Source organism: Falco cherrug, chromosome 7 (genome assembly GCF_023634085.1).
Source record: "Falco cherrug isolate bFalChe1 chromosome 7, bFalChe1.pri, whole genome shotgun sequence".
Lineage (NCBI taxonomy): Eukaryota > Metazoa > Chordata > Aves > Falconiformes > Falconidae > Falco > Falco cherrug.
This window is the reverse complement of record NC_073703.1, coordinates 70,908,027-70,929,347: the sequence shown is the minus strand read 5'-3', so window position 1 is coordinate 70,929,347 and position 21,321 is coordinate 70,908,027. Positions and strand designations below refer to the sequence as shown.

The window sequence follows — 21,321 nt, the reverse complement described above, 5'->3', positions numbered from 1 at the left end:
CCTTTTGTTGAGAAATCAAGTAAAAATCAGAAGTGTCTGCTTGCCCACACTTATTTTTGCATTTAAAAATTTAGCAGCTCTCTTGGAAGCTGGGAAAAGTGTCATATTTAGAACAGGGTGTTAAAAATACATCTCTGTTTCCCTACCTGTTTCTCACTCAGAGCTGTGATTTTGGCTTGAAGTTCATGAAGCTGTTTCTTCAAATCAGCGTTCTGATTAGAAAGAAAAAATATCTGTGAGAAAGATATTCCATTTGTTAACACAGAGTAGTAGCAGGAAGGTGGTTTTTTTGTTGTTGTTGTTTTTTTTGCATAGTTTACTACAAATACAGCACCTCTGGATGTACAGCCAATAAAATTCAAGAGGCTCAACAAAGCCTTACTCCAGGCACTGAGTGCGACAATCACCAGAGGACCCTTCTAGCACTCAAGAGAGACAACCCAGTTTGGAACGAAGATTTCATTAAAACATCCATTAGTGCTTACCACATTAGAAAGCATATTTGTACATTTCATCAAGCTTACAAATTAAATGAGAAATGTTTGTTAATATGTAATACAGTAGCATCACATTGTATACAACAGTATGGTACAGGATGCTACCTAAAGCATTCTCACCTATGGTATTTATGCAAAGAAATTATCGTACATTTGACTCTGTAGAGCACCATCAAACATATCTCTTAAATCTTAATTGACACACATGTCAAATGAAGGCAAACATAGCTAAACCTTCACTTCCATGTATGATTATGCCTTAGACTATTTAAGAGAATGACATTTGCCTTAGCACACCATTCGTATCTGTACTTTGCTTATAATAGCACTTTAAGTTTAACATTTGAAAGCCAGGAGCATCACTATAAAGATGTGGTCAGAAAATTTTTTACCAGGGCTATTTCTTTCCTACTAAAAATAATTTAAAAAAAAGTATCTGTCCTCAGTTTAGAGCCTATGAAGCTCTACAGAAGCATGACAGGTAAGTGAGCTTCCCTGCATTTTTCTCTTTTTCCACTCTCATTTATGTTGTAAACTCTACACTAGATTACACAAGTTTGCTGTGCTACACAGAATTATTAAAATGTAGGACTAATATTGCTATAGGAACTTCATGCTCAGGACAACTTCCCTATTTTTATATTCCTCCAAAGAATTTTGAATTGGATTACAATCTCAGCTTGTAGATAGTCTTCTCCAATATACACACAATTGTAGCAAAACCAGATACTGACCAGTCATCCTCCCTTCTTCTAGGCTCCACTTAATAATCTTGGATAAAAATGCATTAAGAGCCCCGGAAGCAGAGACCAGATTTACTCTTCCTGGCTTCAGGAACTTTGCATGGCTGCTTGCAGGATGACCTGGCTTTCAGCAGATCTGAACTGAAAGCAAACTGCTCGGCAGGCTAATCGTTAGCAGGCCGGCCTGCCCAGCAAGCAAGAGTAGCAGACCTTACCCAAATACCATCATAATAAGGAAGTTCTGGAAAGCAGATTTTCCAATACCACCCTACTTCCTGCTCATCCCTCCCCGTCAGGGGTCTACTTGACTGTTACAAAGAGCTGTCCTCCCACTCCACTGAGCTCAGAAAATTACGGGGCTAAATATTAAATTAGCATTGTATGGGGATAAAAGCATTTAATAGCAAGCCTCAAGTGAGCTGCCTTTATCCCTCTACTCAACATTTGGGACCGATTAGAGAAGTCCGTGGAACTCTCCATTCAGCACACTGGAGTGCTTCATTGCCACACGAGGTAACCCAGTCTCCTGACACAGTCACTGGGAAAGGGATGACTTCGGCCGTCTGTGCAAGCAGTCTAGTTACCCAGCTTCAGGAGCTATGGAACATCCCAAGGCCATGGCCTCACTCTTTGGGCACTACAGTGCTGAAGTTAGATACCTAAGACTGGCAATCTGAACAAAGCTTTAAGCTATGTTCTTTATTTGGACAAAATTTCTCGGACAGAATATCCTATCTCTTCTTGTACAACTGTGAGCCTTCTGATACTCAAAAAAAGAAAAAAGCAAATTCTAGTAACGGCAGGTTTTATGGAAAGCAGCTTCCAATAGAATCAGAAACTTAACAGCATGTTTGAACTGCACCATAGCCTGCAAGTCACTTGATTTAAACTATTAGGAATATGAGGCAAAAGGCTCCATAAAGGCAGAAGTTTTGGTTTTGTTTTAACTCTCCAACAGTCATTGATTAAAGATTTGTTCATAACAGCTTTCTTCTAAATACCATGTTAGCAAGGAAGAACACAATCAAGAAATATCTGAAATGCTCAAGCTTCATGCACTGTTATTTCCTGTATTTTTAAAGGTAAATAATGCAATACAAAAATAAGCAGTTACCTGTGGGTCTTGCTTCATTTGGGCAACCAGTTTCTAGAAAGAAAGAAAGAAAGATGCAACAATACAATGAGGATTTTCATTACGGATCTTGTTGAACAATTTAAAATTCAACATTTTTAAAGAACTTTTACAAAAGCAAAATATTCATTTTACAGCATCTAACAGCAAGGCCTGGAATCCAGTATTATATAATTTCAAAACCCATTCTTACTAATTTAACAAATCTCCCCCACTAAGCCACCATTTTTGCTCCTTATAAGCAGCTCTTGCAACAAGTGATGCCTTTTAAGGACAATTTAAGCCAGCTGGGTAAAATAATCTAATAGCTGTATCTCCTCTAGAACTGCTGCCTTTTTTGCTTGCAGTCACAAGAAGCACAAATCACAGATAACCACTGCAGGCACAAAAGCTGTTTGTATATTCAAGAGCAGAATGTTTCAAGTACTGAGGGTCCGCCTGTGTGCTGGCTTGGCTGGTAGCACATGCAGGACCCATGTTCAGAAGTATCTTTGCCACTTTTCTCCCTCAGAGAGAGATTGAGATTATTGTAGAAGAGATGCCCTGCACATCCAAGGGAAAACAGACAGATGGTTACCATTCACTATTCTTCCTCCTTCGCTTCCTTCAGGCAGCTGCAGGAGAATGCTGTCTATTGCTAAGCGAGGAAAAAGTTACCAGGCTGTCACCAAAGAAAAGCAGAGTCCACAATGTAAACCAAGAATTCCTGATTTCTTTTTTGGTGACAGCCACGCTTATTCACCACATTGTCGTGTCCCTTCCACACATGCAAAGAACAATGTAAAGTCTGTACTTTCTTCCGTATTTGCTCATCAGAATCAGGAAAAGGAGTGAGAAATAGAAGGACAAAACAAGCAAGAAAACCACGTTTCATTCCACCTACGCTGATACTGTTCAGAACTCAGACTTTGTTAACTAGTTCTCTTTAAAAGTCATTTCATTTCACGTCATAAAAATGGTATTAATAAAAAAAAAGGCATAACCAATATAATTCTGCATCAGACAACAGACCTACCTGCTGCACTTTCTAGTACTAGCCAACAGCAGAGACATCAGCATGACGTCTGTGCAGGACAAGCATAGCGTGTTAGCACTCATCTTTCAGAGATTTACATCTCTAATGTCTTCAAAGACTATGTCTTGGGTTTAATAGCTAGTAACATGCTCTTCTTCCATTAATCCGCCTTAATTACTTTTTGAACTCAGGAAAACACTCAGGATTCTGTGGCAGTAAATTCCAAAGTTAAACTACAGGACTCATGCAAAAAGTCTTCCTTTCACTTTTGAATCTGTCTCCTGATAATACAAACAAGAGGGGCAAATAAGATAATGGAAAACCAGTCTTGACTCAAGTCAAGAGGAAGTTGGACTCAACAATCCTTAGAGGTGCCTTCCAACTTGAGATACTCTATGACTGTCTCTCATTTATCTTCTTCCTACATTTTTACCACACCACATTCCTCCATCAGTCATTGCTTCTTCAGACTGAAAGCCTCCTCACGCACAAATCATTCCATTCTTTTGTTCACTCTTAGCACTCTTCCCTTTACTGTTCTAGTTAGTTTTTATCACCTGGAAACAAAGTTTAAAACTGCATGCAGCAGTACTCCATACTGCAAGGATTTCCGCAGTGCCAACAGCTCATTCACAGCCTGCTACTGCCGATGTAAAACCGGGACTGTTTTCCCAAAGCGCATCACTTGGCGTTTACCTACGCTGAGCATTATTGTTTCGTCAGGCTGCCATTTGGTGTCACAAGAGCTAAGGTACCATATTAGCCTTTTGCTAACATACCTAGCTTATTTTTCCTCTGTGCTTTCTGCCTCAGTTTGACAAGACACAAATCTGTTAGTTTTTCTACAAGGTGCTCGTACAGACTCAGTCATAAGACAATACAGTCAGTGACTGTAAACTGTTCATGAAGCATTGCTAAATTTATGGATCACACAATACTGTGTCATCCAATCATCAGGGAAAAAAGTTCCTTTGCACTGATCCTAAATGCAAGCTAAATTTAAGATTTTTAAAACCTACTGATCTTTTCACTATGAAATAAGAGAGGGAAAAGGATGTTTTAGGTTCTTTCCATACATCAGCTCGAGAAGTCATCCATGAAACCCAACCCTTCTGTGAGGATAGCTAAATATAACTTCTTCAACACCTCTTGTGATCAAAACTATGAAGAGCAGACTGTTTCAAAATAACCTTAATTAAGTCAACACAGTCGCAGAATAAGCTATTTAGATTTGATGCATCTCTTCTCAGGACATGCAATATAGCTTTGACATGGAAAATAGTAGAATATTGAAGTTGTACTCTGATATAGCAAGTGACCTGGTCAGACTTCATTTATGGAGTATTCTTTGATCATCGAAACAAAACAAGAAATGTAGCTTTTTCTAAACTAAACACCTCCTCTGGGTCTTTACTGGTAGTTTAAGACACACGTTGCCAAAGCATCATCATCAAAGCTTCAGACAGAGTTCTGGAGGTGAATTGGAATAGGCAGGAAACAAGGAGCTATTCTATGAACAAAAATACAGTCATACTGAGCGTCACTTTTGACAGCTGTATGAGCAGCCCCAGGTGACACGCTGCATCAGGAAGCTGGGGAGACCTTACTCACAGGGCACAGCTGAACTCTGTACATCATAGACACCTGCCCACCACTTACAAGGGGACAACAAACAGCGACTGTGAGAGTGCTGGCAAGTTTTTTCTGAGAGTCCTCAGAAAAATAAATATTAGATAAGTAAAACATGACAAGCAGGAATTCTCTACAAACCCTGAGCACTGTCAAAAGAAGGGATATATATTTATATCTCTAAGTTATAAAATTCAAAGATACACAATACAGTTCAAAGCATTTCATTTGAAGATTTCTTCTTGTACCAAAACCAGTTTCATTTTTTTCAGTGGGCATTTGACAAGCACAGCAGTATCCACTCGCACACAGTTCAAGAAAAGTCTACTGAAGCACCCACCATGTTGCTGCAAGTGTTATTTTCCACTGTAAACATTTAGACTTGTTCTTATACTGTGTATTCCCATAATTCAGGCTCTTGAGAAAAAAAAAAACCACAAAACCTTCAGATATCGTCTGCTTGTCTAGTTTCACCAACTAAAACTAAATTTAATTAAAGCTGATTTCAGTGCAGAGCTCACTTTTAGTGATGACTGGGCACAGCCAAGGCAAATGGGGCCAAAAACCCTTGAAGTTGTTAAAAAAAAAAAGTCTTTTTGGACATTTTCCAGTCTTCATCGCTGTTCATTATCATCATTATGAACAGATGCTAAAGATTATTTGAAATTCACAGTCATAAAATTTTTGGTTAGCTTAGGCATAAAGGGGAATGCAGATACACACAAGAGGTAAATGCCTTTATGGAAACACAAGCATGGCTAGCGTTCTGATACCATACAGCAGATAATAATTGGAAAAAAAAAAATACTTACTAGCCTTAAACATTTTAATGCCTGCAGCAAAATGCCATGGGTAATTTCTGGATTTCCTTACACCCATAACAAAACTTCTTTGCAGTTTTGAATGCAAGGGCCTTGGAGTTTTTGAGGAGTATAAAATACTTCTCCATAATTCTGGAAATTAATCTTTAGCTTTTTCAAGTTTTTCTCCCTAGCTGAAAGTTGTTTTTTGTTAAAACAAAATTTTACTAATCCACCCATTCAAGTTCTTGCACTATGTTCAGTAGTTGCTGCAATGATGAGCGAGTCAACTAGAACACTTGTTTAGACAAGTCACCAGGTACATTTGGAAACATTTTCCAAATTTCTTACGATGGCTTACACTGATCAATGTAACCTATCACATATTTCTTCTGTCTACTGTGCAACAGTTGTGAGTTTCCGATATCCAACAGAAATACTTGGAGAACTGTCTTTAGAAAAGGTCTCATTGATAAATTTAACATTTCAAGTTGGCAGCTACTCTGTTTATGGCTGTAACAATTTTGTTCCAAGAATTAATATGCATATGTTCTCTTTCATTTGCTAGATTTTATTATTATTTTTGATATTTCTTATTTGTCTTGTAACAGAATGGCAAACTGCCATATACTGGATGGGCTACCAGTAAAAAGACCCAACATCTAAAAATTTCTGAGCCCGAGCACTACAACTATACAGTTACAAGTTTAGAAAGTACTAAAGCAGGAAACATTGCAGAAGAGAAGCACCAGATGAGACTATGCAGCCCTAGGTATATTTCACTTGAAAATTTCTCCACCATATTCTTCCATTGCCAACTGAATACTGAAGTTGGCTTCAGAACATTAGAAAAACCTTCCAGACAGAAGTTGCTGAATAGAGTTTTCAGAACGTTTATCACTGCTACAATAAAAAAATATCCCCACCCACAGCCTGATATGTAGATTTTTCACATTTGCTAAAAAACAACAGGTGGTGGGGTCAAAATGCAGAGTATAAAATTATAAAGCAGTTTCAAGCTTATAAAACAATTATTACTACAGTTGTAGTGCTATTACTTAATGTTACCAGTAGTAGTAATACTATCAATGCTGCTATTACTTGAACGTATAAAGCAAGAAAATACAAATTACCTGGTGAACCTGAATTTCCACTTTCAGAGCCTCCTGTAGAGTCTGCAGCTCCATTCTCTACCTTCTCCACTTTCTCTAGAAGTGTCTTTGCTGATTCCAGTGCCTTGAGTTTCTGGTTTCCTCTTTAACACCAGTGCTATAGAAAAATAAAGGTTTTCTTTGGGTTAGTGAGGGAGAAAAGTCAATTTGAAAAAAAGGAGATTATAACAGAACAGGAATTCAGTAGTGAACTATATTCAACTGCAGCTTTCTCGCCTAAACACAAACAATCTTTCCAACACAAGAAATTCTACAGACTGTACAAAATGCCTGCCGCCTTAGAGTCATTTAGCCAAATTTGTTACTTCCCACATATCCCAAAGTTGACATACTTGTCCCTTATCTTCGTTTGCAGGCAGCTATTTCCTACCAATATCCTATTGCAGTTGCATATTGAATTAGCAAAATTTAACTACCGAGAACATTTTAAAAATCTGTGTAGATGAGAAAGTATTCTGGTGACTAAAATTCTGCAACCCAAACAGCAATAAATTGTTAAACAGAATGTACTGCATTAACATACTTCCATGATACTATAGAGCTGTTCTCAGATGAGATGGCCTGCATGCAATTTGACAGAGCGACATTAATATATTAATAAGCCACTGCCTAAAGTTTGTGCTGAGTTAGTCATTTCAGTTGAAACCTATTTTGAAGGAACACAAGATTGATATAAAGCAGCACAAGATGTTTTCAAAACCATTAATTTTAAAATCCTTTTAATCCTGGAATTCTACTTGTAGAACATGAGTATGAGTTTACCATATTCACTGTACTACAAACAAATTAATCTCCCAACCTCTGACATAGCAAAGCATTATCAGTCATACTTCTAAAACCCTTGAAAGTCAGAAAAGAGATTTTTGTTCAGACGTACATTGAAAGTATCAGCTTCTGAAACAGGATTAAGATTCCTGTCTGTATCCCATATGCTCACATCACAATGAAACCTGTGTAAATACATCTATAAATACATACACATAAAAGCCATCAGAAAACATTATATAGCAATCTCTCCAGTCACTTCTCCATCCAGACATCACATATTAAAGAATTGCTGGAGTGTTAAAATAGCTCCTTTTTTTTTTTATTTTTTCGAAAAATCCTCACAATTATTGCACAGGTATTGTAGCCAACTCAGAGGCCTTCGTAATGGGTCTTGATTGTTTTCAAGAGGATAGTGACAGTTTAAATTAGACATGTAGGCTGTAAAAATACAGTAATTCCCTTAAGTTAGAGACATTTATTTTAACATTGTCTCACTAAAGTAAACTGAAGTGCTGGACAAGTTTGTGAACTCCTGAAAACAAAAACGGTGGTGGTGGTGATGTTTTGTTTATTTAAAGTAATTGTTTCTCTTTCCAAACAGAAAGATGTTACAAAAAGAGAGGGCTAGAAAGGGGTTTTAAAAAGCATTATATTCAGTCATCCTTTGTCAGTGCTGTCTGCTGTTAGCTTAAAGTTACTTATTTAAATAACAAAGGCCTGATCAGACTTTCTAGTCGACGAATGCAATGACCTTCTGCAAGGGCCTCTCCCACATGTGACACAGATAAACGAAAACAGCTGCCTTTGCAGCACTACTCTCTATAAAATTGTAATTTGTATCAAGGGATACATGGAAATTACATATAGTTCCCTGTTCTATTACCACAAACAGTAATGAGAAAACAGAATCCCGGATTATTACTTCCACTCACTGACAAGAACAACTATAGCCTGCATTAAGTCCCTACCATTGCAGTTTCAAAAGAAACCATGCTTCAGAAAACCATGGGGGAGACTGTCTAATGAAAACTGGAACCCACCACAGAGGCAAAAATAAAATCTTTCATAAGCCTTGGAAATTCAATTTTGGGGTAAAGATACAGGCAGATATGGCCACCGTTTCTTTCAATGAATGGGAAGGCACTCGTGATGAATAGCTAGTATAGTTCTGTAACTGCACGGTAACTTTAAAGTGCAAAGCAGCAGATGAGAGTGTTATCTCAACTGAGAATGCAAACAACATCCATAATTTTAATACACGCAACTATAGACCTGTACTAGTTCATGGGAAAAATGACACAGGTACTTCTATTAAAAAAAAAAAAAACAACCAACAAAACAACAAAAACCAAAGATTGAGTGACTACTATTAATGCACAACTTAATTTGACAGATAGAAATTGTAGTATTGATGGTTCATAAAAACTACTCCAACCCAGTTTTATAGATGCCTTGAACAGCTAGAAAGATTTTTCAAAATTAATTTGAAGACATGTAAGAAAAAAAGTGATAGTGCTTTGCAGAAGTGGTTACTCAGCTTAGCCATGTTTACAGGGGTGTAGACATGAACAAATGTAATTCACTGTCAAATTGATGTATATATATTTTGACAAGTAAAAAAAACCCAAAACAATTCTAGTAACATACCAATCATTCAATTCCATTCCAAAATATTTGTTACAATTTCACATTTTTCTTTCATTGTAATTTAAAAAGATAGCAGATCTTAAGATGTGTTAAAATTTATTCCTTCAGCGTATATAAATTTGAAATAGGTGCCATAGTATAACATCCTGAAAAATTAATTTAAATTCATAAGACTGAAGCTTCCAAGAAAAAGTGAAAGACTGACAAACTTTTGACATTTCTTCTTTTTTGTCGTCATTATTCCTGTCCCCCCTTGTTTTCCTGTTGTTTTTTTTGGGGGGTGGGGTGGGGCGTGTTGGTATGTTTTCTAACTCTTGACTTGACTCCTCCTTCCTACTTCCCTTCCTCCAGCATTCCCATTATAGCCTCAGAGCAACTCTCTTTGCAGTATCATTTACCCCGTTACCTTCTGCCAGCAAAGTCACACTGAAGCACATTTTAAACATAGGAAAAAAACTCCTCTTCAAAAACGAAGAGTGTGATACGTGAGGAAAGAGAAACTTCGCTTTGAAAGCAGGTACAGAACTACATAAGCAAGTGGTCTCACACATTTTATGAGTGCAAACATCTTCAGTATTTTTGAACTTTTATCCTTTTAGACTGAACTTCAAGAGAAGAGTTTAAAACTTAAGTCTAGTGGCATTATGAACTACCTAGAATACCACACCAGAAGATGTATAAAGCCATCCATCCCTGGATTAATCATAAAACATACTGTATTTTCCACTCTACTCTTACGACAGTGGAATTACTTTAATTAAAAAGCTTGTAGATGATTGAAATTGCATGGATGGGTTGGTTTGCAAACATCCTTCATCCCATTAGTTTTTAAAGGAAAACATGCAAATGCCTTGTTCAATGCTAGAATCAGTGATTTCCAAAAGGAAAGCAAAGGATTGTGGAGTACATGTATCTCTCATACATCCAGACATACTTCCAAGCCTCAGCCAGAAAGAACACTGTGAGCAAGAGGTAAATTTACCATTCCTTGGATTGATTTCAACTATTGGAAGCAGCAGTCCTCCATTCAATTTCTTGCTGGCACGCATTTGTTATAAATAATCCCTTATTTCTTATGTGGTTGCTTCGAGACTTCAAATTTCATGCTCACATAAGTACCCCAATGCACCGCAGCTAAGGTAGTAGATGTTTATACACTATATAAATATTCAGAGACTGAATGAAACCTTAAACTCTACAATAATCACATAAGTGCATTAGCACTTCTCTATTATTATCTCAATTAAATATAATCCACATCAGAACCTCTAAAGTATCACAATGCTATTTAAACTACACCTATTTTGGAAACTGCACTAGAAACAGCTGTCAAAGTATATATATGTAAGAAACAAAGGTAGGACCCACACAAAAGCCATGAATACCTTCTGTGTTTATGAAAGGACTCTGAATAACTTGGAATTCTAGACAGAATTCCTTCAAATAAATTTGTTTTTCACATTACACAGAAAAAATTTTAACTTTATTATTTTTGAGCACATGAATTTAAACGTCCACTGTAATTACAGACCTTTGGGTCTAAATCTCAGCCCTACAGTGGTTTTATTTATAGGACTGGGGCTCCCATCAGTAACATTTACTTTTTAGGATTTAATTCCTGAATATAAGAATAGATAGGATTTCAGTTTCAGTAAACATCAAACTTTTCCAGGAATGGATGCCAGGTCTTCTTATCATCTATTCTTAGGTAAACCATCTTAGCCTTGAGAAGTAGTACTTACCGGTTTTGAGAAAGTTACTCCCTTCAGCTCTCTACCCCCTCCTACAAAAGAAAAACGTCAAAAAAAAAAAATCGTTACAAACAGCTTAATACAGTTTGAAACAAAGAAAAAAAAATTAAAGGTTTGGAAAGGTGGGGAGAGGAGTCATTCAGGTTTTGGGGAAGGGTTTTTTGTTTGGGGTTTTTGGAGGTTTTTTTGGGTTTGTTTTTGGCATTTTTTTTTAAATTGCTGATGTTAACTATAAAATACCACATGGAAAGAAAATCTTTTTGACATGGCAGGGAAAGCCAAGGAGACCTACAATTCTAATCTGGATTAAAATGCAAACTATTACTGTCACTAGGGGAAGAAGAGATTACAGGTACAAGCTTTTATAGTTCTGTGCAAGGCCTGTGTCCCCCTCCCCTGGGAGTAATACCTCCTCTCCATCACATTTATTAACATCTAAGTCACAAGCCCTGACAGTTGCCACAGCTAAATATGACAAGGTTACCCACCGCAGACATTTGCCCACCACCTCTGCTGCTAGAGGTTACACCAATACAACAAAGATGGTAGAGCAGGTGGTGTGTCAGCACAGTCACTAGAGCTCAAATCCCAGAGTACCAATGTAAACTGAAATCAATGGCAGTTTAAGCTAATATGCTAGGTCATGAACTGTGGAGGCCAGGAAGACTGCCCATTACACTGCCTGTGTCATGGGAAGAACAACATTTACCGGCGGAGCAAGGTAGTACCTCTTAAATCATGCTCGTATGAATCATAAAAAACTCGTGAGTCAGAGTCCTAAAAAGATAAGCTAAAACATAAATGATAACTCATTTGCTCAATTACTTTGCCTAATGCTAAAAAAAGCCTCAAAAATACTCCAATTTCCTACTAAAATACTAGAATATCAGCATATTTTAAGCTTCACCTCCACAGCTAACAAAATCTTTGCAGGTACGTTTCCATCCACACACAGTCTTCGCAGAGCTGAAGATTAAGCCCCAGTGTCATGATTTAACCCCAGCCAGCAACTGAGCACCATGCAGCCGCTAGCTCCCCCTGCTCCCCTGGTGGGATGGGGAGGAGAATCAGGGAAAAAGGTAAAGCTTGTGGGTTAAGATAAGAACAATAATTGAAATAAAATGAAATCTATAATAACAACAGCAATTGTAATGAGAAAGAGAGGAATAACATACAGATGGAAAAAAAACACCAAGAAGTGATGCTCAATGCATTTGCTCACCCTTCGCTGACTGATGCCCAGCCAGTCCCCCAGCAGCGATCCCAAGGCCCCAGCCAAGTCCCCCAGTTCATACACATAGCATGACATCCCATGGTATGGAATAGCCCTTTGGCTGGTTCAGGTCAGCTGTCCTGGCCGTGCTCCCTCCCAATTTCTTGTGCCCCTCCAGCCCTCTCACTTGCAGGGCCTGAGAAACTAAGAAGTCCTTGACTTAGTATAAACATTACCCAGCAACAACTGAAAACATCAGTGTGTTATCAACATTGTTCCCATACTAAATCCAAACCCACAGCATTGTACCGGCTACCGAACAGAAAATTAACTCTCTCCCAGCCAAAACAGGACACCCAGCCTTATAAACAGATGCAGCAGCAGAACTCCAGATTATCATCTCTTGCTCAGTGGAGTAGTTTACATTTACTCACCAGCAGAGCCAGGTTGCTGATGAACACCAAGAACTGAAAAGAAAACAGGAAGCCTACTGCTGGCAGCGACTAAGGATTGTTGCTTTCCTAATCTCAAATTTTATTATACATTTTAAACAAAATACTACAGAAGTTAAAGTTGTTATATTGATTTTAGAGTAATTTCAGGTTAGTTCAAATAATATCCAACTGTTAACATGGCAGGTTATGAACTGGAGAGTATGGACTGTTTTCAGGCTATACTCAAACCAAGTGCATTTGCTCTTGATGCTGCAGAACTTGAAATACCCTCATTGTTGAGGGTGCTGAAGAGACACCTGAAGTGGCACCTGTTGAGGGTACTGAAAAGGGTGTGATTTTCAAACTTTAGCTGTTTCTTCTTCCGTATTAAAGCCTTAATTGTCACCTCCGCCTCCCACTATCAATCAGTTAATTGGTCCAAAAATCTATAGAGGAAGCTCTTTCATCATGCAAGCACTAACAGTCTGTCTTCAACAAACAACTACATCTCCATACTATTGATAAGAAATGATTACAAAAAAAAAATCTCACTGCTGTAGATGACTGACTTTGAAAAGCTCACAAAAACTGTCAGTACTGCACATCTGCAAATACAGTCCTAGAACAAGAGAGCAAGATTTTTATTTCTAAAGGAAAAATGCCATTTACTTGTAGTACAAGGGCACACATAAACTGAAGAGAAAACTGTACTTAAAAATAACAGCATGATTAACTGTTCCTTCCTTCCTTTTTTCCCCCCCTACGCAGAGACTCACCTCCATAGTGGGACCCTAGCTTCATCAAGGCTGAACCGTGCAGAAAAAAAGCTGCACAGTTACAAGCCCTCGGATTGCATTTAACTACTCTGAAGGGCTGCAACCCCAGGCTGAGAACCCAGGGGCTCCCGAGGACAAAGTTAGGAAAACCAGGAGTTTAATCGTGACTATGTCAGTGATTTGCTGTGTTGCCTTGGAGAAGTCACTTAGAGAGGACCTAGGCAGGGAATGAAAATACATTTACATCCTCTTCTGTACATAATTTACTACAGGCTTTTTTCTTAAGTGTTTATAACAGGTTAATGTTTGAAAGTCAAGCCTTTGGAACTACAAAATACTTTAATTCTGCACTCATGCAAGTACAGTATTTTTATTGGCATCTCTGCCTCATTTAGCAGAGAAGACAAGCTTAGAGAATGAAGCATCAGTTGAATAATTTCTTTTCATTCTGAGTTTTCAGTTTGCATGCTTTTTAAAATTCAACATTTAAGCTCTACAACAAACAAAGAACTGGTTTCCTCATAAGCAGCACATTAATGAGAGCCACAGAAAAACTTGTGCCTGATACAGGCAAGTTTTCTTAGATAGGGAGTTGAGACAGAGAAATGAAGAACATCCAAGACTGGTAACTCCGAGCATCTTAGACTTATGTTTCCCATTGCTCTTAAACTGTTCTCTACTATAAAAGTGTTATGACCAACTAAATCCATAGCTTTGGTTCCTGAAAATTCTCTGCATTTGTGGCTACTGGGAACCAACCCAGAACAGCATTAATGAAAAGGGTACCAGATAAAACCCGCTCTGTAGATGAATGGAGATTATTTCTTGTTTACAGCAAGAGTACATACACAAATTCACACTGCCCCTCTCTTACTACAAAACACATTAGGAAGTTAAGATTATACAGCTCACAATCACTCATATCAGTAGTCTCAAGAGTTTTGCATTTTGCAGGATTTCTTAAAAACTTCAGCAAGTAGAAGCATACCACAAAATCTCAGCTACTCATTTTACTGAGGCTGCCTTTTGAAGGCTCTAGAAACACATGCTGAAGTTGTTTTGAGGTATGAATCTGCACAGCTAAATCTCAGATTTTTACAGGATATTCTGCAATATTTGCGGGGTTTGAAAACCCCAGCTCTGGAAGTCATATTTCTACATCCACCTCTGCTTTCTATTAAGAACACTGCTTTCTTCCCAAAACATACAAGAAGAAAAAGTTTGAGCAATGCTTACCTATGTTTACTATATACTAAAACCAAAACCCAATTAACATTAGCATTAACCAAATAAGAAGTTTTAGAAATTGTTTTTCTTAGTGAGACTGACTATTGAGAATCTGATGTATTATTAACAGAAAGGATAGTTTCATATACATACATTTAAAGTAGTATAACCCACACCCCAGGAAAAAAAAAAAAAAAAAAGGCTCTTAACCTTTTCAACAGTTCTATACAATATATGTAAGGAAAAAACACACCACCATTACCGAAATCATATTCTGCAGATCAACTTTCAACTTTTTTTTGAAGTTTGTAAAGAAGGAGAAAAGTCACTCATTTCATAGGCCTGTCATGAAAACGAAGACCTCAAACACAAAACTCCTGTTCAACATTCTGTAGCCCCTTGGGACGATTAAAAACATTTTAGCATACAGCACCTGAAGGTTTAAGACTATTTAAATGCAAAGTATCTGTATATTAAGATGTTTGGTCACATGAATCAGACATTTATTATTACCTTTAAGTTATATAATAAAGCGTATGTTACTGTAACCAGAGACTCATGTGGAAAAAACGGCAGAAATGAAAGTCATGTTAGCCATTTTTTGTTAGCATTTTTCCTAACTCTAGAAGCTAGCACATGTCTACTGTTAGACCATGTAACTTTAATCAGAAACTTTATATGTACGTATCACATTACAATATTTAATGATGTGATTTTAACTTTTTGCCAATAGGACCTCAGTCTTGTTCAGTGCCCAGGATGGACTTGGATGAAAATGAACTAATTGTTGTGCACAGGCAACTGTGAGCCTGACATTCTTTCATATTTCAGAGCATTACTTGACAATGATAAGGGTAAAACATTAATTAAAAAACAATTTTAAAATTTGGGGGGAGGGGGCTGCAAAATACACGGCGCACAGAAGGGATTAACAGTTTTCTCTGGACATCTGTCTTTAGAGGTGAACTCCTCAAAGCAATAGCTCTCCTTCCTGTATTTGATAGGCACGCTGTATATAGAGAGCACTCTGACTGTATCTTCCAGGAAAGAAGTTGTAACAGTTACTTTACTGTGATTTTCAAGCCACAAATTAAACTACTCATATTCTTTAACCCGACAGGATTTCGGCAGCCTCAAGAAAAAGACAAACCAAACACAGCCCGTATGTGGGTTATACAAGCTATTCCAACTACATTATTATAAGGCTCACATTTCAATGACCATCGTTAGCAGCGCTGGTGCTGTCACTTCCATGATTAAAAGCGAGCCACCCGTGTGCCAGTGCAGGGAACCCGATCTTGCCATTGTGCTGCAGCTGGGAGAACTCCCAGTCAGTCCCAGTAACGCGTGCCAGGCAGGTGGTACAGGGACCAACAGGACTGCCCAAGATAACTGAGACTGCACTGAAGCATACTAGCCATGCCTTCCAGTCTGTCGGTCTGCACAACTCCTTTGCAACTTCTCTCTCTTCCTCTTCCCTATCCTCACACAATACCGGTAGATACTTGCCACTAAAATGGTCAAGGACCCTGGCTTTTCTATTGATGCATGCAAACAATTTACAGGATTTAAAGTACACGCTTCAGTTCTGCCTCCGAATTCCTTCTGCTGCTGTGATTAGCCATGAAACAGACACAATCTGGAGTTTAAGACAGCAGAAGCAGGTTTCATTTGGGGATAGATTGGTTCACCTTCTCTACAAGGCCTTAAAAAACCCATCAAACTAAGTTTAAATGGAAGCGTGTGACATCATCATTCCTCTTTGCAGACGCAGTACTATATTTAACATTTAGAAAATGAGCAAAAAGACTTACTACAGCTAAAGAGACCATCCCTGTTGTAAAAGCAAAACCACTTCACAAGCTGATTTTTAAAACATCCATCAAAACTTGCCATGGCAGTCAAACACATGTAAACAGATGAAGATTACCCTCTCAGCTGCGCTTGTCCTATGACTACAGCTCTGACAGGCGTTAGTCGCTGTTCCTGAATTAAGTCTTTCCTGGCATCACACTCTTCAGCAAAATGAAAAACCACATTTGGCCTAGTGGAAAGTTAGCACAAGTATGCTTTAAAAAAATCTCAGGATCACCTCTCTCACCTAAGCAGACAGAAGGTATGCGCCTTTGCAGTTTTAACTCATGCACAAACCCCTCCTCTTTGAACAGTCTTAGTATATTTCTTCAGCCCGACCTAAAGCCACTTACACTTGAAAGGGAAAAGGGTTGCATAATTTAACTCACCCACGATTAACTGTTTAAGCCATCTTTAAAATAAAACAAAACTAACCCATAACAGTTTCAATTCCCTGATTTTATATTTCCTTTCGTATGATAAATATGGCATTCAGGGAAACATATTTATTTTTTAATAAAAACTAGACTAGAAGGTTACCGAAAGTCTGCCTCTAACCTGTGACCACTATTAAGCCTGGCAAAAGTTCCTCCTGACTTGACACCAAGGGCTTGATGTGCTCCCCATTTAACCCCTTCTAACATTCATGAAATTATCACCAGTACAATTCTGCTTTCTGTACCTTGAAAACAGTGTATGGGGAATGTTTTACAGCACTGTTGCATACTAAAGTTCTGGTACTGCAGACAGAGAAACATGAACAAGAACACCAAGCTGCACTTTGCTCAGTGAGTTACCATTCACCAGTTTTTAGATAAACACAAAACCACCTTGTATGCAGCAAAGCCAAGTTCCCACTCCTATAAAAAACTGGATGACCCGAGTTTTTATTTTAGTGAATTACTTTGTTATTTAGAAGGACTGTCAATCTACACATATACTAAGAGGAACCCCAAGTCCTAATAAAGTCTGTAGAGTTTACGATTTACCAACAGTGCAACAGCAAAATTTCATATTTGAAGCAGTGAGCTAGGCAATTTTTTGCAAAAATTAAAAGATTTACATGATGTAAAGATGCAACTCAGTGGAAGGCAGAGCCTGGCATTTATTTCTAAGATTTTTTGCTGCATTCTGTCACATTCCACAAAATTGCTGGAAACTTGGATTGTTGGGGCTTTTTTTTTTTGGGGGGGTGGGGGGGGGGTGTTTTGTTGTTTTTGGTGGGTTTTTTTAGAAAACAAAGTTTATCAGTCAAACTTCAAAGAAGTCAGTTAAATTCCAGTTTTAAGACTTAACAGATTTTCTTTTTTAATTATTTTCAGCTTATTTACAATGTATACATATAGCTGGGAAGGAAAAAGAAGATGGAAGGTCAACAGAAAACAGAAGTTGTCCTCTCCTACCTCTACTAGCCCACTGCTTTGGCTCAAAATTTGTAAGAAATTCAAAGGGAAGTTATTTGGAGGGTGGTGTTTTGTGGTGATTTTTTTTTTTTTAAATACATGCCTAGCAAAATCAGTTCATTAACCTCTACTGTTCTTAAGGTGTGTTGTAAATTTCTCATTGCAGTCACTAAGAAGTTTTTGCCTTCCTTTTTGTACTTCAGATCTCTACTTGGGGAAAAGGAGATGGAGGAGAAGGAGTTGCGAGGAGGACAGAAGACTAATTTCTAGAAAGAACACACACAGTAACTGATGTAACAACTGAAGATGCAAGGAACAAGAAAAAAAATTAAGAAAACTCTACTCCAGTCCTGGTTTAGGTTGGGATTTTTTCTTCCCCCACTCAAATTCCATGAAGAATGGAGGGATGTCTGATTTCTTGTTTATTCTTTTAAACACGAGGAGAAATTTCACATTGAGTACCAAACTGTTTTTCCCCTTCTAGCAATCCACTTTATCTTGGAAAGAACTGGCTTGCAGGAACGATGTGTTAGTGAGGCAGAAGTGCCTTAAGAGTTTTGGGAAGACATCCAGAGTACAAAAGCAGATGATCTGGGTAGCGCTGCAAGACTGCAGGCATGAAATGCAAAACTAGAGGTACCTCTGACTGTCACTGGAAGTGCTATTGCACTTCTAATGGGGAGAACTTCAGGTATATGCATATCCTCTGGTTGTACAAACTGTTAGTTTGAATTTCATCTATCTATCAGAGACTTTCGGCGGTAAGGGGGGTGGGGGTGATGTCAGAAAAGCAGCCAATGCCTCAACCACAAAACAGTGACATTCAAGGGCGGCTACGACCTTCCATTTCCAGAGCAGAAAGCAGTGCTATTGACTCAATCTGCCAGCAGGGGGAAATGCCAAACAAGTGAAAAAAAGTTAAGAGCAATACACTGAAGATGAGGAATAAAATCAAACAAAACAAACCAATCACACACACACACCCCCCATCCTCAGAAGATAAGGGGAAAAATTCTCCTCCTGGAAAGGGGAGGCGGGATAAAGGGAGTATATACAATTCAAAGTAACGGAGTATTTTGCACATTCTTCCAGGCTTTAGAGAGGAAACAGTGAAAGTGCTAGTTCAAAATACAAGCACTTAAGAACAGCACCAGCAAGCAAAAACAAGCTTTCGGATTCAGTGTTAGCACAGAGTGACTTCAAATCTATTAAAGTTCTCTTAAATCTACCATCTCAACAGAGCAAAGTTTTGTTATTACACAACTGAGAACACCGAGGTGAAAGAATACAAATTTTTAAAGGACTATCCAACATGAATATCTCAACTAATTTATTTAAAGTGAATACATATATTCCAGAAAATCATTCTGCATGACAGAAGACTTCCGATGACATTTACACAGAATCCCAAGAGTCTGGACTTTTTTTTTGCTGAAAAGATTTCAGAGCAGCAGGGGTCCCATTAAACACTCTGTTTTTCCTTCTACCTTATAAATACTATCTGTACACTATTTCCATGCTTACAAAGTATAGTGAAAACTACTTAAAGGAAGCATCAGTTAAGGGAATAAAACCGTGTAAAAGATATTTTGATGAAGGGTAACTTGCAATCAACAGATGGGAAAAAGACTCAATTACACAATGCATTATAAAATTAAGAAACAGAAACCCAAAATACAAAAATCTGTTGATCAAAGAAATTTAAAATGCATTTACAATAAAAAAAATAATAAAAAAAAGAGACAGAAGTGTCCTGCAATGACAAGGACTTTTCGTTTAAAGCATCACAGGCTAAGAATCACAGGAAACAACGGGGAGATTTTCGGTGACAGATGTATGGAGATTAGCTACACAAGCTTCTACCGATGTTAACCTTCCCACAGATATCAGACAGAAGCTAGGTACACATGTAATAAGAAGCAAGCATTTAAAAATGCAGATGAACTGTGATTATATGGTAGGGCACCTTATAACAATGTGCAATCTTTTATATAGTTGCGTATGTATAAAGCCCTTTCAAAATCAGATGCTGTACTTCCAGTAAAGCTCTTCTCTCAGTGTGTCCATGAAACCTGCTAACTGAATCACGGTTCTGCAAGCACGCACAAGGAAAGATTAGACTAACAGTATATCAAGAGGTTTAAGTAAATCCCAATTCTGCTCAGAGTTTACAGGTCTACCTCCTGATTCTCTGCTTCCATTAATTTATCCTGCAGCTGGAACACTCCCACAGGCAGCTAATCTATCTGACCACGGCTCTCTCCTTTGTGTCCTCCTCCAGCTGCGCAGTCCTACCCCCCCAGCAGTCCCCACTCTTCCTGGGGGGAACAGTGGGTGAGGGGGTGTCAGTCACACTGCTGAAAGTTGAAGTGATTCACAAATAGGTCTGTGGAGCACCAAGCACAGGCTTAAGCAGCAGAAGCAGTGGGCCAGCAGCTGAAGGGAGCCCTCCTTCCTTCCTTCCTTCCTTCAGCAGCCTCCAGGTTCCAAATGCTATAGCGGGCGAGCGGCTGAGCACTTTGCTGCTTTTCAACTAAAGCAACCAGCATGGAATCATCTTTCACTTTCCCCACCTGGTGACAAGTTTGGCTCAATGAGTTATGTTTTCAGTGATCCAGTCACGTAGACACATTGTTTTAATTTTGAGACTGGAAGACCTACAGGACAACTGGGGAAAAAAAAAAAAAGAGGCATCCGCATTTGCCAGGCATCTGAATTCTGTATGTTGTGCTTGTTACTCAGGCAGAACAGACATCGCTATTATTTTCTGCTTATCCTCATTATGGCACAAGGGATAACAGTTCTTTACTTGTTTACTGTACTGTCCAGGAACAGACTGTGTAAAGAGGTCAAGGAGAAAAATCATCATTTAAGACTTATATCTTAAACACTAAAATTAAATCAGTCTGTACTGTGGGTCAACTTTCATGCCAGTATACTGGAACAAGTACTGGTCCACACTTCCTGCCTGGCACGGTTCTTACAAGAAACTGGCCTCTTCAATTTAATTCTTTTAACACATGCATTAAAAATAAGCCATTTCATGTATATAAAGTACAGCAGCATAAACCTGAAAATTAGCTGTTAACGTACATTCTTGTATTTTAACTTTTTTTTTTGCCAGGAAGCAAGATACCTCAAAATGAGAAACTATACATAAATTCTTGCCTTTACAACACTACAGATCACTGGCTGTAATATGTCACAGGCTTCCGAATAATTGTCAGAGGACAATATAAAAATTATTTGTTAGTGAACAG

General features: G+C 38.2%; 1 protein-coding gene across 11 annotated transcripts in view; it reads right to left on the bottom strand.

Annotated features, from left to right (window-relative positions):
- The window catches only part of PHF21A (PHD finger protein 21A), a 132,746-nt gene that overhangs the window by 88,573 nt on the left and 22,852 nt on the right, over positions 1-21,321 (bottom strand). For 6 of the 11 annotated variants that reach the window (XM_055716996.1, XM_055716999.1, XM_055716992.1 and 3 more), the window contains 4 exons: positions 11,146-11,186; positions 6,950-7,085; positions 2,355-2,387; positions 147-233 (listed from right to left, as the gene is read on the bottom strand). In XM_055716996.1, coding sequence (XP_055572971.1) covers positions 147-233; positions 2,355-2,387; positions 6,950-7,003 — 174 coding nt within the window. In that variant the 5' untranslated portion in view covers positions 7,004-7,085; positions 11,146-11,186. The remainder of the gene's footprint in view (positions 1-146; positions 234-2,354; positions 2,388-6,949; positions 7,086-11,145; positions 11,187-21,321) is intronic. The other 5 variants (XM_055716997.1, XM_055717001.1, XM_055717000.1 and 2 more) reach the window with 1 other exon arrangement.